This window comes from Babylonia areolata, chromosome 11 (assembly GCF_041734735.1).
Source record: "Babylonia areolata isolate BAREFJ2019XMU chromosome 11, ASM4173473v1, whole genome shotgun sequence".
NCBI lineage: Eukaryota > Metazoa > Mollusca > Gastropoda > Neogastropoda > Buccinidae > Babylonia > Babylonia areolata.
In genome coordinates, this window is record NC_134886.1 from 12,684,408 (window position 1) to 12,700,877 (window position 16,470).

The 16,470-nt window shown below is 43.7% G+C and overlaps 1 protein-coding gene across 4 annotated transcripts in view; it reads right to left on the reverse strand.

Moving 5' to 3' along the window:
• LOC143287541 (uncharacterized) overlaps nucleotides 1-16,470 on the reverse strand; it is a 74,957-nt gene that overhangs the window by 8,778 nt on the left and 49,709 nt on the right. For all 4 annotated transcript variants that reach the window (XM_076595597.1, XM_076595596.1, XM_076595595.1 and 1 more), the window contains exons 9-10: nucleotides 9,411-9,587; nucleotides 3,138-3,671 (exon numbers count right to left, since the gene is read on the reverse strand). In XM_076595597.1, the coding sequence (XP_076451712.1) occupies nucleotides 3,138-3,671; nucleotides 9,411-9,587 (711 nt within the window). The remainder of the gene's footprint in view (nucleotides 1-3,137; nucleotides 3,672-9,410; nucleotides 9,588-16,470) is intronic.

The window sequence follows — 16,470 nt, forward strand, 5'->3', positions numbered from 1 at the left end:
ATGTGTTCACAAATGAAAATAAAAAATATCACATTTCAAAATCCATCAAACAATAAAATTATACAGTAAATGATCCTTAGATTAAAATGAAACACATTTCATACCACACACACACACACACACCAACACACACACACAAATATAATGCATGCATGCACATGCAGCCATCCCTTCCTCACACCCACAACCACACTCAAAACACAATAATTTGTATAAAATATCAACTGCACTCAAAACAGAATTACATACGCGTATATTTTTGGCATAGAATTCCATTTGCAAAACAGACATACAGAAATGTTTGCAGAAAAAGCATGTTTTCAGATCCAATTTAAAGGACTGAAGAACAGGAGCATTTCTGAGAGATGATAGTTAACCCTTTCGCTGCCAGGAAAATAAGATTTAAGTGAAATCTATCTGCCAGGGTTTTTTCACAAAAAACGGGTATAAATTTTCAAAAAATTCTGTGCTCTTTGTTATTGGAGAAAGACCCATAAAAGTATATATTTTCTGAAAGGGAAATGAATAACGAATACAAAACACCTGATGTTTTCCCGTTTTATGCATTTTAAGTGACATGCTGTTGTTTTGAAATCAGTGTTTTGTTTTTTGTCACATTTTCAACTTGTTCATTACAAACATTAGTCTGGTAATCTGCACAAAAATATCATTTTCTGGACAAATGGATATCTGCACACACAAAATCATACTTGAACAACCACAATATAAAAAAAAAATGAAAAAGAAATAAATGCATTGTGACTTCTGCAAGTGATAATATGGATGTGAGGCCACACCCCCTCAGTCTCCACCCCCCTCCTCTTCACCCCTCTCACACCGTCACTTCATCAGACCGCGTTGGCTGAGTGCCAAGAAAATAGCTCATACGGTGCCCTGCTAAAAATTCGGTGACCTGTCGTCTGCTAGAGTTGAACAGCCTGCATCACTCACTGATAGTTGTATCTTGGCCACTCACTTGATTGCTCCCTTTATTGACTCACTTGTGTAAACAAGTGAGTCTATGTTTTAACCCGGTGTTCGGTTGTCTGTGTGTGTGTGTGTGTGTCCGTGGTAAACTTTAACACTGACATTTTCTCTGCAACTACTTTGTCAGTTGACACCAAATTTGGCATAAAAATAGGAAAAATTCAGTTCTTTCCAGTCATCTTGTTTAAAACAATATTGCGCCTCTGGGATGGGCACACAAAAATAAAGAATGAAGCCTAATTATATGCAAACTGCATTTACTGTTATATTTATATTTTTTGTATTCTCTAAACTGGGCACTTTGATCTGATATTCTGACCCAACAGCTAGAGCAGTCATTATTATCATTTTTTGTTCAAACAGGATCTTCTTTTCCTAAGCATGGAAGTTTTATTTATTTTGCAAACGTTTTGATGCAGATACTAAAAAAGGGAAATTACTTTGTAATGCTAGTGGAGTTAATTTGCTTTAAACTGGTCTTTCTCATCTTAAACATTACATTTTGAAACAAGAGAGGCAAGGCCTTCAAGACTCACTTGTGATGCACTTTTTAAAAAAGATCAGTTTAAAGCAAACTAAGCTCCCCAGCAGAGTAATTTCCCTTGTTTTAATGTCTCCAGCAAAACGTTTGCAATAAATAAAACTTCCATGCTTAGCAAAGGAAGTTCCTGTTTGAACAAAAAATGATAGTAATGACAGATCTTTTGTTGGGTCGAATATCAGATCAAATTGCCAAGTTTAGAGAATACAAAAAATATAAATATAACAGTAAATGCATTATACTCAATACATAAAAAGCTTGGATTTTTAAAAAAGTGTATCACAAGTGAGTCTTGAAGGCCTTGCCTTTCTTGTTTTCTATCAAATCGTCCTATAAATGTTCACCACTGTCTCCTCCTTCGAATTTATGCTCCAATTCTTTCTGAGCATCAGCTAAATAAAGTAATCTTGGTTGATTTAGTTTGCCACGAGCGCATGTCTTGAGCATGGAGTCAGTCCGACATTTTGTTGAGCGAGCGAGGAGAGGAGCCAGGCAAAGACTGCGGCCAGTAACCCAACCAAAACGTTCAAATAAAAGACTGCCTTATGACGCAGATGGTGTTTCTAGCTATGAACAGAATCCAGAAAGATTCCCCAAGCTAAAGCTACCAGTATTTTTGTCAACGAACTGAATGCAAAGCAGGGAAAAGTCAGAATATTTCTATGACGAGTTATCTCGTCATTGTGGCAGCAAAGCATACATGCTTGCCATGACGAGTTATCTCGTCATGCAGGCAGCCTAGGGGTTAAGAATTCCAGACTTGGGGGACTTGCACTATTAAAGACCTTTTTCCTGTGCATTTAAAACTTGTTCCTTAAATCAGTTCTCTGGTCTTCAAGCAATGTTCCAGAACCGGATTTTCAATACAAAGAAGAACAGGCCAACAAAATAAAACAGTTACATAGAATAGATACAAACACTTCTGCCACACTGAAGAATGACTGCTATGACGAAGTATTTTGCCACAAAGTTTTTGTGTGAAAAACACTCCTCAGCGCTAAATATTCTATACCTATTGCTCTCAGTCACACAATTTGGTTTGTGTCAAAACAACACAGTGGACTTGTTCACCACATATTGGGTCAAGGGGGGATGGTTAGTCAGTTTCCTATTGTGTGGGAAAGTTGGCTGTGGCTGTTAAGCGTTGCAACAATGTGAAAATCAGTCTGTTTAACATGACCCTCAATGCTGACTCAAGTGGTATATGGTGGTGAACTGTCCAGTCGACTTAAGTCACATATGGTGGGAAAAGAGTTAAGAATGAATTCTTGCCATGATCTTAAAGAATGCTCACTGTTATCATAAAGAGTGAATGCTCACCTGACACCATAATATTCAGGAGTGAATTCTCACCAAGATCTCAAAAAAAGAAATAAATGTTCACTGTTATCTTGAATACTGAATGCTCACCATGAGTTTGATTTCTCATCATGAACTTGAGACTGAATGCTGAGCATATCTTAAAGACTGACTGCTGACCATGATTTTAAAAAGATTTTGATGAGAATATGTTGACCACTGACTGTATGCTCAATTTGACCTTTAATATCATAACTGTTTTTTCTTAAAACAAAAACCCAGGAATGCATTTCAGGGTTTTCCACTTTACCTTGTTTTGACTGCAAAACCACTGTTGACACTGAAGACTGGTTTGGGGTAAACATCTGCCCATCCTCATCTTCATCGTCATCAGAAAACACAAAATTGTCCACCATCTCCTCTGCCCGTCGCTTGTTTATCTTCTTTTTCCTCTTCTTTGATGACAAACTCATGTTAAGCTGTGACAACAATGGTGTGGTGCTGTCACACTCTGTTGGCGACATGTCTGTTTGGAGTGCATCTGCACACTGGCTGCCACCTGTCACACCCTCTTTGTCAACAGCGTGTGATGTAAGGACACTACTGTCACATTTGTCATTTTGATTGTCTCTGTTCTTATAGGTTTGAGGCTGATTACATCTGTTCTCAAAAATATCTGATGCACTTGACTTCCACCATGTGCTCATAGTCTTTGACAGGCTGGGTTTTAGGCCGAAGACAGGAAAGTCCATCTCAGAAAAAGCCTTAGTCTGCAGGCGTGTCCCAAGGCCACACGATGGGGAGAGCAGACTTGTAGAGCTTAAAGGGGTCTGACACCTGGACACTAGAAAAAAACAACAGAACAAAACAATACATTACAATAAAATGAATGAAATGCAAGAAAACATTCTGAATTTCATGTACACTTTACAGTCATCTAATACTTCTTTGTTCTCAATAAATTTGACCCTCTGACATTATCCCTCCGTAGCCCGCCGACCCGAAACCCCTGCTGTTTCTTCATTCCAGCTGCAGCCCACCTCCTGGGAGTCAGGCATGGTGGGGAATTTCCACCACGCACTGACCACAGCCTTTTATGCACACACCATGACTGAAGATTCCTGTAAAAGTCAGGATAGACCAATGGAAGAATGGTGCTACTTTTGGTACTACACAGCTCCCAATGGCCATTCAAAAGAATTTGGCCCTTGTCTTGCCATTTCATTCATACTTTCTTGGAGTTGAAAATGGCAGCCAGTATAAAAAATCAAATGTGCAACAATGAAACAAAGGAAGAAACTGAAGCTATTGTGCATCAACTGGAGGAGTTTGAAAGCGAAGATAAAAATTTAAAAATGTGTCTAATTGTGAAACAGATGTAGTTGAAGGTAGAGAGGAAATAGGAGAATTCCGAGAAGATAGCGAGTGAGAAAGTGATCCTGAAGATACCATTCCACTGGCATCGTTGCAGACCACGTAGTGAAGCTCAGCAGCACGAACACCGGTGAAAGAATTTGCACTGCCAACTGGCCCCGTTCACTCTCTTCTGTTGAATGCAAAGCCATTAGATTTTTTTGTGAGTGTGTGCCTGAATTTTTTTTCAACAGAACCAACAATTACGCCAAGCAAAAAAATGCTGCTAAAGGCTTAGCTACAGATCATTTGTGGACTGACATGACAGGTGATGAAATCAGGGTTTACCTGTCGATCCTTATTATGATGGAAATCAAGCGTCTGCCTAAGAGTAACCTCTACTGGTTTACTGATCCGAGATTTTCTGACTCATGGATCAATAGTGTCATGACTAAAACAAGATTTCTGAAACTCAACCAGTACTGTCACCTGAGAGACACCACCAACACACCTGGACATGACAGCCTTAACTACAACCCCCTGTACAAGATAAGGCCCTTCCTTGACATGATCCAAACCCTGTCGAAGGCAGTGACTTGAGCATCAACAAATCTATGGTAGGCTTCAAGGGTAGACTATCTTTCAAACAGAACATGCCAAAAATGAAATGAAATGAAATTATGGTGCTTAGAGCCTCGCCAACCATTAAGGCCATCTCAAGGCTATCGCCGCGTCAGTAACTACTACAAGGATAAAAAAAACAACCAATTAAAACGAGTCACCACTTCAAACTTTCCACTCCAAAGTTAAAAACTTCCATAGTTTAAAACCTTCAAATCTGGTTAAAAAGGTTCACTTCTTTTAAGAAGTCCATCAGCGCCCACGGAGGGACATCACGAAACAAAGTCTTCAAAGAAACCGCCGTGTAATGTCTGCGTCTAACGTCATGCAGATCCCAACAGTCAAGGAGCGCATGTTTCACAGTGAGAGGCTCGTCACAGGGAATGCATCGAGGGGCCTCCTCCCCCTTCAACAAGTAAGAATGAGTAAAAAAAAGTGTGCCCCGTACGCAGTCTGCACAGCACAGACTCCTCCTTTCTGTTCTTCACCCCCGAAGGGAGGGTCTCTTTTAGGTCCGGACGGATCTGGAAGAGCTTGTTGTCCGTCTGGGTGTTCCACTCCTCTTGCCAAAGATCCTTAACATAGGTGTTGACCTTCCGCTTCATGTCTGTATATGGCACAAAGGATCTGGACAATTCTTTCTTAACAGTGTTCCTGGCCAGCAGGTCCGCCCTTTCGTTACCACGAATGCCAACATGTCCGGGAACCCAGGCCAACACAACCTCATATCCTTTCTTTGTTGCGAGAGTAAAAGTTTCATAAAATTCCAGCAGTTTGGGATGAGTGATATTCCTGCAGGCGATCGCCTCCAGGGCTGACAAAGAGTCGGAAAAGATCATGAATCTCTTCTGTTTCGAAGAGAGAACCATTTTTAACCCCAGAACCAGTGCAGTCAGTTCCGCGGTGTACACCGAGCTGTCAGACAGGATGTGTTCCGTTGAGGGCCGGTCAGGAAAGGTGGGACAGAACGCAGATGTGGCGACTCCGTCCTCTGACTTGGAACCGTCAGTGAAGATGCTGTGAAAATTGGGGAATTTGTGGCACAGTTCCGAAAAGTAGGTTCTGTAGGCCAGAGAACTGGTGGTGTCTTTACGGTACGAGGCCAGATCGAATCGGACCTCAGGTGTTGTAAAGGTCCATGGAGGGCTGTCAGGGAACTTAGAGAAATCCGAGATGGCACCGACATCCAGATCGGCCTTTTCTAAGTGCGGCTGAATGCGGAGTCCGAGAGGAGGTATGCAGTTTGGGTTGTCTGTAAATTTCTTATCGAAAGGGTTGTTGAATACAGTGTCGTAAGCAGGGTTTGTAGGTTCCGAAAACAATTTCAAATAATAATTCAGGGTCAGCTTCAATCTGCGGTTGGAGAGAGGCGGTTCCCCCGCCTCTGCGTACAGGCTGTGCACAGGGGTGGTGTGGAAAGCACCTAAGCTGAGACGGAGCCCTTGGTGGTGTACAGGGTCCAACAGTTTCAGATAGGACGGTCTGGCCGAGCCGTATACCACACTTCCATAATCCAGTTTGGACCGGACCAAGGCTCTGTAGAGGTGCAAGAGAGTTCCCTTATCAGCACCCCAGTTCGTGTGTGCCACAACTCGGATGATGTTAAGGGCTTTTTGGCAAGATACTTTCAGCTGTTTAATGTGGCTGAGGAAGTTCAGCTTCTGATCGAAGACGACCCCTAAAAATCTGGCTTCCTTGACCGCCGGGATGGTGGATGTTCCCAGACGGATTTCAGAGTCCTGATAGAACTGGCGAAAATTATGAAAATGGATGCATTCAGTTTTGGAGGACGAAAATGTGAAGCCATTCTCCTCTGCCCAACACTGGATTTTGTTGACGCAAAGCTGAAGCCGTCGCTGGATGCTGGCGTACGTGCTGCCAGTTGCATATAAGGCAAAATCATCCACGAACAGCGAGCTGTCCGATCCTTTCTGAACGGATTGAACGATGTCGTTAATTTTGATGCTGAACAGAGCCGGCGACAGGATGCTCCCCTGCGGGACACCCAGCTCCTGCTCGTGAATGTCGGACAGGGTGGTGCCGACTCTCACCTGGAATTGTCTGTCTTGTAAAAAATTGTGGATGAACTGAGGCAGGTGTCCTCGGAAGCCGAGCTTATGCAAGTCGGAAAGAATACCAAATTTCCAGGTGGTATCGTAAGCTTTCTCCAGGTCAAAAAATATGGCCACCACATGTTGTTTGTTGATGAAAGCATTTCTTATCGTGGTTTCCAGACGAACCAGATGGTCAACGGTAGAGCGATGCTTGCGGAAACCGCACTGTTCTTTCGCCAGAAGGCCGTCAGTCTCTAGTTTCCACATCAGTCTACCGTTGACCATCTTCTCCATCAGTTTGCAGACGCAGCTGGTCAGTGCAATTGGGCAGTAGTTGGAGGGGTTCGAGGGGTCTTTTCCTGGTTTCGGCAGCGGGATTATGAGGGCTTTCCGCCAGGAGGGTGGAAAGAAGCCTGTGACCCAGATGTGGTTATAAACTTTAAGCAGGGTGTCCAGACAGGTTTGGGGAAGGTGCTTTAGGAGTTTATAATGGACCTCGTCCATTCCTGGACAGGAATCCGTACAGGTCTGAAGGGCAGATTTAAGTTCGTTCATTGTGAAAGGAAGGTTGTAATTCTCTGTGTTGTCGGAAAAGAAGTTACATGGTGTTTTTTCTAACAGGTTTTTGGTTTTAAGAAAGCGAGCAGATTTGTTAGCAGATCTCGAGTTCTGTTCTATTGTGGAGGCAAGCAAATTGGCAACTGCTTTCTTCTCTGTGACCAGAGTGTCTGAAAGTTTAAGATGGTGGAAGGTCGGGCATGCGTTTTTGCCCTGAATTCTTTTTAAAACCCTCCACACTTTCTTCTTGGGTGTGTTGGAGGTTAAGGAAGAGCAGAAATCTCTCCATGACTTCCTCTGGCTCGTTTTAAAAACATACCTGGCTTTCGCCCTCAGCTGTTGATAACAGAACATGCCAGGAAAGCCAATGAAATGGGGGATAAAGGTATGGCAAATATCTGTTACAGAAACAAGCTATTGCATGGCCTTTGACATCTACACCGGTCATCACAGTTGCCACATCACCAGCATCAACCTGCATGAAGAAGTTGTTCACGAACTGGCCACTTTCATCAAAACAGGCACCTGTACTTCGACTGCTTCTTCACTTCAGTGCACCTGCTGAAACATCTGTACAGCAAGGGAACGTACGCCTGTGCGACAGTCATGTCCAACAGGAAAGGACTGCCCGAGGAGATGAAGGGAGCCAAGCTGGTGAACTGAGGAGACCTGATGCACTGCAGCAAGGCACACTGATGGCCACAGTCTATCAACACAAGCACTAGATCTTCCTGCTGAGCTCCAACCAGCCCCCAGGTAAAACGGTAACAAAGGACAGAGTCGTCATTGCTGCATACAATAAATACATTGGAGGTATAGACAAGTGTGACCAGCACTTGTCTTACTACCTTGTGGGCTATCCCAACAAGAAGTGGTGGAGATAGATCTTCAAGATCTTAAACTCCATACTCAACTTGTGCATCATTCAGGCATTCCTCACCTGGGTGAAGTCAGCACATGACCCACCTGTGAGAAAACAATATGACCACCTGTCCTTCCGTTGTGATGTTGTTAACCAGCTGAGGGAAGGCTTCACTTCTCGGAAGAAAATTGCAGGAAAAAGAAAACCTGCTTCACAGCCCCCTTTTGCCATCCAAACCAAATGCCATAACAAGCTAGTGGAGAGGGAAGGCTGTAAAGGAGTTTGTTGTCAGTGTGTAACTGCTGACAGCGCACACAAAAAAACCAGCAGGTGGAGACCTACATGTGCCAGTTCTGTCAAGCGTCACTGTGCTGCCACAAAAGGGACTGCTTCAGGGACAACCATCAGCAGAATCTGGTTGGGGGGCAGCCCAGTCAGGTGGAAAATAACCAGTGACATTGTGTATGGTGACAGGTGACACAGTGGTGACACTGGGCTGTGAGACCTGTGTTGTGACAGTCACCTTCCTGACATTTGGTGAATGAGACACCCAGTGTCCATGTTAATAGAAGGGTGTCTGTATTTGTAAATATTGTGCACGGTGTACTAGAGTCATTGTTTTATTTAGTGTATTTGAGTTTTTTCCACTCAGAAAAAAAAAAGAAACATGAAGGGGGCTCAGGCACTAAAAGGTATGAACATCTGTTGACCTGGGAGATCGGAAAAACCTCCACCCTTTATCCAGGCGCTGTGACAAGGATTTGAACCCTGGACCCTCAGATTGAAATCCTTATGCTTTAACAACTCAGATGTTGCGCCCATCACAGGCAGTACTTACAAGAACAGAATGTTGTTAGTGCAATCATTGTCATTCCTAAAGTGTGAAAATATCCAAAAGAAAGACTTCATTTGTACAAATGGCTGACAAATTCATAATATGGTAATGATCACGTCTACATGCACATACACAAACATACACACACACACACACTATGTAAGCGCTTAGAGCTTGGTCTCCGACTGAGGATAGGCACTATATAAGTGTCCATATCAATCAATCAAACACACACAGTGATACACACACACCCACTCTTGCTCTCTTTCTCTCACACACATACTACACCAGATGTCTTACTCAAGTTAGGAATGTTGGGGTGTGATCTATCTGGCATCCTGCAGGAGAACATGGACAGTGGGCGTGACTCCTGCATGAGGAATGGATTAACACGTCCTCCTCTGTGCTCCTGGACACCCCCAAACAGAATGCTGGGCTGACTCGCCTTACTGCTGGTCAGTGAACTTCTGCCTAAGCCTGCATACAAAACACATCAACCATTCAAATAATACAAAGAAAACTGTCATTTTAATTTTCAAAATCTTTTTTCATAAGAATGTTCTGTTGTTTATTCCATTTGGGGAGAATTGAAAAAGGCATGTTTCCAAGTAGGGGGCGCAACTCTGTTGCGACCAGTGGTGTGCATAAGTAGTGGAGACATTTTACTCAATCTTATCAATTTCTTTGTTGTATTTTGGACTGTTGTTTTGCAGAGTAATAGATAAGGCTCTCAGCTTGTGAATGACGTTAGTTTTGTTTGTGAAAGCGGTCTGTTGTGAGTATTCGCATGTTGTACTGTTTTGAATCGCAAACTGAACGGAGTCTGCCATATTTGTTTATATTTTAAAATCAACACTCATTGACTTTTGAAAACAGTAGTGGTAGCTATCATGACTGAATTCTGTATATTTTACACGACTCCTTGTTTTATCTGTAGAGTATTCTAACTGGTAAAAGTGAATTTTGTTTTATTCAAGCAAGACATTTTTTTTTTTAGGGAAGTTACAATTTCTCCGGTCTTTTTATTGACCTTTGACCTGTAAAGGAGTGTGTTCAATTGTGTCTAATCGGGTGGCTGCCCTTGATTCAGTTCAGTGAAAGTGTGGTCTTTAGTCATCATACACTATTCACATGAACTGCTCTATGTATGCAGGAAGCCTCGAGTAGAGGGTGGTAATGCTTCATTTCACCTTCCTGCGTGACCCACCGTTCTAGGACTTTTGACGACGAAAGAGAGGTAGATGAGGGGGAGTGCATATTCGTATGCACCGACGTAGGTTCAAGCTTCCACTTCCTTCAATCATACTCAGCAATGCACAGTTGTTAGGCAACAAGTGTGATGAACTAACTGCTTGCTGCCAGTACCTGCACAAATTCCGTGAAGCCAACATTCTGTGCTTCTCAGAGATATGGCTGAGGGAAGATGATACTGATCCTGACATCCCTGGCTTTAGCGTTTACTGCTGCGACCGATCAGCTGAAAACACAGGCAAGAGTCATGGTGGTGGTGCTTGTGTTTTTGTTAACAACCGCTGGTGCACCAACGTGAAGGTGAGGGAGTCCCTCTGCCACGAAGACATTGAGATGCTGACTGTTGCACTCTGGTCCTTCTATCTGCCCCAGGAGTTCAAGCAGGCATTCAACACAGTAGTTTACATCCACCCCAGAGCCAACACTGGGACTGCCACAAACACACTGAATGGCGTCATCCACCATCTGTCCTTGCTGTTCCCTAATGCTCTTTGCTTCAATGTGGGCAACTTCAACAAGTGCAGGCTGAACAAGGTGCTGCCCACTTTCAAACAGTATGTGACCTGCACCACACGCGGTGACAGCACACTAGACCTGTGCTATGGGAACATCAGGGATGCCTTCAAATCATGAGCTCTTCCCAACCTTGGCTGTTCTATTCATCAGATGGTGCAGCTGATACCTGCCTACAAGCAGAAGCTGAAGCAGTCCAAACCAGTTATGAAGACCATCAAAGTGTGGAGCCAGGTGTCAGCAGACAGTCTCAATGCCTGCTTTAATTGCACAGACTGGAATGTCTTCCTGGATGATGAGAACTCTCTGGATGAAACAACTGACATCATCTCCAGCTTTATCAACTTCTGCGTGGACTTTGTCCTGCAGACGAAACAGGTGAAGCTGTACCCGAACACAAAGCCCTTGGTAACCATGGAGCTGCGGCAACTGCTGAGAGAAAGGCAGCTGTGAAGGAGAGCAATATGGAGAAAAGGAGGCAGATCCAGAAGAAATTCGACAGGAAGATTAAAGCAGAGAAAAAGAATTACTCAGCTAAACTCGAGGAGAACTTCCAGCAAGGCAACCCCAGACAATGCTGGCAGAACATCTCAACTATTACTGGGTACAAGCCGAAGAAAGCTGACCTGCAGGCAGATGATCAAAAGCAGCTGGCTGATGAACTGAACATGTTTTATGCATGGTTCAACCAGCGTGACTTCAGCCACGAGCAGCGGCAGGCAATGGACACTACACCAGATGTCCGGATCACCAGTCACCATCCATGAGGAGTAAGTCCGCAACCTGTTTAGAGGGCTGAATACATTTCAGACATTAAAGCATGGATGACAAACAACAAACTTCAGCTGAACAATGACAAAATGGAAATAATTTTCATTGCACCCAAAAGACTTCTGTCCACTGATTCTGTTCCCACTTCAGTTAAATTGGATAACTGCCTCATTCAGACGTCTATGACTGTGCGCAACCTGGGTGTCACACTTGATCAGACACTGTCGTTTCACCATCATGTTTCCTCGTGCATGCTACTTGGAGCTTCGCTGCATTGGTTCTGTTCGTCTTCCTTTTTTCTGAAGAGGCCATCAAAGCTCTTGTTTCTGTTTTTGTTCTCTCAAGACTGGATTATTGTAATTCTGTCCTTGCTGGCTTTCCTCAGAATCTTCTTGTTCCACTTCAAAAGGTGCAGAACAATGCTGCTCGTCTAGTCATGAGATGCTCTAAATCTACCCATACCACTCCCTTGCTTTGTTTCTTCAGTGGCTCCCTGTCAAGAAACGAATTGAATATAAACTGTCTCTGCTGTGCTTTAAATCCCTGAATGGTCTTGCTCCTTCCTATCTTACTGATTTTCTTCATCTGTACACTCCATTGCGACAGTTGTGCTCCTCATCTGAGTCTTACCTTCTTCGTATTCTGTGCTTTAATACCAAGATCGTGGGCCAACGCTCATTCTCTTTCCAGGCCCCGTCCTCGTGGAATAAGCTCCCTCTTTCCCTCCGCAGTTCGGTTTCTTTGTCATCCTTCAAATCTTCTTCTAAAACAACTCTTTTCACATCCTGATTGGCATCTCTATTTCATTCCTCTCCAGTTTGTGTGTCCCTTCTGCGTGTGTATCTGTTGTGTGCGTGATAAGAGAATGGCAAATTCGTTGTGCAAGTGGTGACTGTCCCTTGATGCCTGTGCTGTTTCATCCCAGTATACTTGTCCTATATGTATTTTTGTTTTTGTAAGCGCTTAAGGCTTTGGTAAGATTAAGCACCATAAATGCCCATTATTATTATCATCATAATTATTATAAGGGCTCCTGGTCCTGACAGCATTGGCTGCAAGACCCTGCAGACCTGCAGTGACTCCTTGGCCTATGTCTTCAAGGAGCTGTTCCAGCAGTCACTTCAGGAGGGCCATGTTCCACAACTGTGGAATCTTCCACAATCATTCCAGTGCCCAGGAAGAAAACTGTCTGCCGCCACCTCAACACTTACATACCTGTTTAGCTGACATCGGTCCCAATGAAATGTGCAGAAAGGATTATCCTCAAGCACCTCCAGAGTGAGACTGAAGCCCACCAAGATCCTTTTCAGTTTGCCTACAGCGGAGGCAGGAACACAGAAGATACCATCCTGACGCTGTTGCACCATCTCTACCAGTACCTTGACAAACCTAAGAGACATGCCAGGATCCCCTTTGTGGACTTTTCAAGTGCTTTTCACCATTCAGCCTCATCTCCTCATCAGAAAATTGCTGTCTATAGCTGTCAAACCCACCATCATCTCCTGGGTCTTCAGCTTCCTGACCAACAGGACTCAGCGGGTCGAGTGGGTCGTGCCATCTCCAACGTCTTGGTGACCAACACTGGGGCACCACAGGGATGTGTCCTTTCACCCGTTCTCTTCACCATCTACACTGCTGATTGCTGCATGAGAGAGGTCTGCAACCTGCAAATCAAGTTTGCGGATGACACATCCCTCTCGGGACTGATGCGAGACTCTGATGAAAGCCAGTATTGTGATGCGGTTGGTGAGCTGGTGGACTAGTACGACAGGAACTTCCTTAAGCTCAATGTCCCCACGACAGAAGAGATGCCAATGGTGATTGACTTCCGCAGGAAATAGCATGGACCCACTTGTCATCAAGGGTGAGGAATTGCACATTGTGCACACTTATGAATACCTTGGCACAGTCATCAATGAGAAGCTTGAGTGGACCCCCCAACATCAACGCCTGCTGCAAGAAAGCCAGCCAGCGCCTGTACTTTCTGAGGAAACTCAAACAGTTCAGAGTGAGCATTACCATCCTCAACTTGTTCTTTCAGTCCACAATCCAGTCTTTTCTCCTGTACAACCAGCTGAGTTGTTTCAGCTCTCTTAATTTTTCCTTTATATCATGGGTGTGCTCACACCCACACACGTTTTTTGTTCTGTAACTCAAATAATTTTGAAGCCACTTCCATTAAATTTCATGACTTTGTTAATAATGTATCATAATACATATCAATGAAAATTATTTTGTTTTATCCATAAACAAAGAAATAAATATACAATAAACATCCAAGTACGTTGTGGGTGTGTGCACACCCATACTCTCAAAGAATAGATTTTGTGTGCTGTACGTCGTGGGTGTGAAGCCACCCATACTTGCAAAGAACTAGCCTTGAGTGCCACCCGTTGTTTATGTGACGTCACTCATGCCTGCTAGAGAGAGAGAGAGGGGGGCAGGCATTGGTATGAAAGTGCTTCTTGCCCACCTTTTGGATTCGGTGCCACCGAGACCAGGCCAGATTCGGTTCCGTCCGCTGCTACCTTTTTCTCTGTTGTGCATCATATCCTGGTGCAAGTCTGTGGTTTTACTCTTAAGTTTAACCCATTTCCAAAATGGATAACTATTGTACTAGATAAAAGAACTGATTTATATACAATTCTGAATGTATTGTCTTTCATGTAAAAAAAAAATCATCAGAACTGATTGGTACCTGCTATTTTTATCCAGTTGGAAAAACCTTTGTCTCAAATCCACTGATCTAAATCTAGTTGATACTTAATTTTTTTCTTATTCCAATCAGTTCGAAAGACAGGAAACCTGCCTATGCAGAAAAAAAAGCGCCAGGAATGCAAACATCTCGGACAAGGGAAAGGGGACTGGTATGGTACCAGTGCCACTGGCATCAGTTGAACTCCGTACAGTAAACACACCATGCTCATGTCTGTTATGGCATCATGCGATAAGGGAGGAGGGGAGGGGGGAAATAAGGGGAAGGGGTATAAAGAATCACACTTGTGTGGGCACTTTTACAATCCTTTCTGACAGCATACAGAATGGTCGCGCATGCGTTTTTGTGTGTGTGTGTGTGTGTGTGTCTATATGTGTGTGTGTGTGTCTATATGTGTGTGTGTGTGCGTGTGTGTGTGTGTGTGTGTGTGCGTGTGTGAGTAGAGGATGGGCTGTGTGGGTATGCATATAAACACTAAAAAAGAAAAAGAACAGTGTTTCCAATAAGCTAAAATCTGATACAAAACCAAAAAGACATTTCAGATCGAAATGGAGATACATCTTTTGTACTTCATCCATAGATCCCTGATCTAAAAAACATCGACAAACTGCAGCCATCAAATGTATCACTGCATTATCAGCTGACCTAATCTCATCACACACACACACACACAGAGCATTAGTCAAGTGTTGCGGGTTTCGTTCCACAAAGTGTGGCCAAACAGGGACAGAGATCGCAGGCACGCATTTGTGTGTGTGTCTGTGTGCACGCGCGCATCAGTGTGTGAATGCGTGTATATGTGCACGAACAGTGTGTGTGTGTGTGTGTGTGTGTGTCTGTGTAGAGGTGTCTATGTACACACACACATCAGAGAGAGAGAGAGAGAGAGAGAGAGAGAGAGAGAGAGAGAGAGAGAGAGAGAGAGTGTGTGTGTGTGTGTGTGTGAGTGTGAGTATGTGTGTGTGTGTGTGTGTGTGTGCGCGCGCGTCTTGCATGTGTGGGAAAGGTTAAAAAAGCCGACACAGAGAGACCGGACAGGATTGTTTCAGCCACAGCCAAGGTCACTGGCCAGGACGTCACACCCGTCAAGCCAGAAAAAAGCCTGTACTATTCTCCAGGACCCTGACCATCCACTGCACCCTGCCCTGTCAGACTGCATCTCAGGGTTTCAGAGCTTCGTTCCTCCATCCGCCATCAGAGGCCTGAACAAGTTATGGGGAAGAACCTAGGAGGTCTGAAATGGTGCTATTATCTGCCATACCCCATCCCCTGTCTCGGTTTATTGAGCCTGTTATACTCCTCACCACCTTTATATGCTGGACCGACTGACTGATTGTGTGACTGAATGTTTTTGACTGATTTGATGGGTTGGTGCATGGCTGCCTGGTTCAGTGAGCTGACTGTTTTAATCATGATTGTATTGTACTTTTCTTTTTGTCACAACAGATTTCTCTGTGTGAAATTCGGGCTGCTACAATACAACGCCACTCATTTTGTTTTTGGTGTGTTTTTTTTTTTTTTTTTTTTTTTTTTTTTTAACATTTTTTCCTGCATGCAGTTTTATTTGTTTTTTCCTATTGAAGTGGATTTTTCTACAGAATTTTGCCAGGAACAACCCTTTTGTTGCCGTGGGTTCTTTTACGTGCGCAAAGTGCATGCTGCACATGGGACCTCGGTTTATTGTCTCATCTGAATGACTAGCATCAAGACCATCACTCAAGGTCTAGTGGAGGGGGAGAAAATATCGGCAGCTGAGCCGTGATTCGAACCAGCGCGCTCCGATTCTTTCGTTTCCTAGGCGGATGCGTCACCTCTTGGCCATCATTCCACTGAAGTGTACATTCAATTGTGTGTGATGAGTGTGTGCGGTGTGTGTGGGTGATGTGTGTGTGCACATGCATGTGTACATGCATGTGTGTGTTTCAGAAATTTTAAACTTAGGTCTGGTCTATCATGTTGTGATGTAGAGAGCAATTTCATTAAATCATGTTTTCATCTATAACCGTAAGTCTTAAGATGCTGATTGTGCTTATTTTCATATTTTTCATCATGTGTTAACAATCTATTCTTGTTTTGTTTAGGAAATGCTACATACAGTGTGAGTATGAC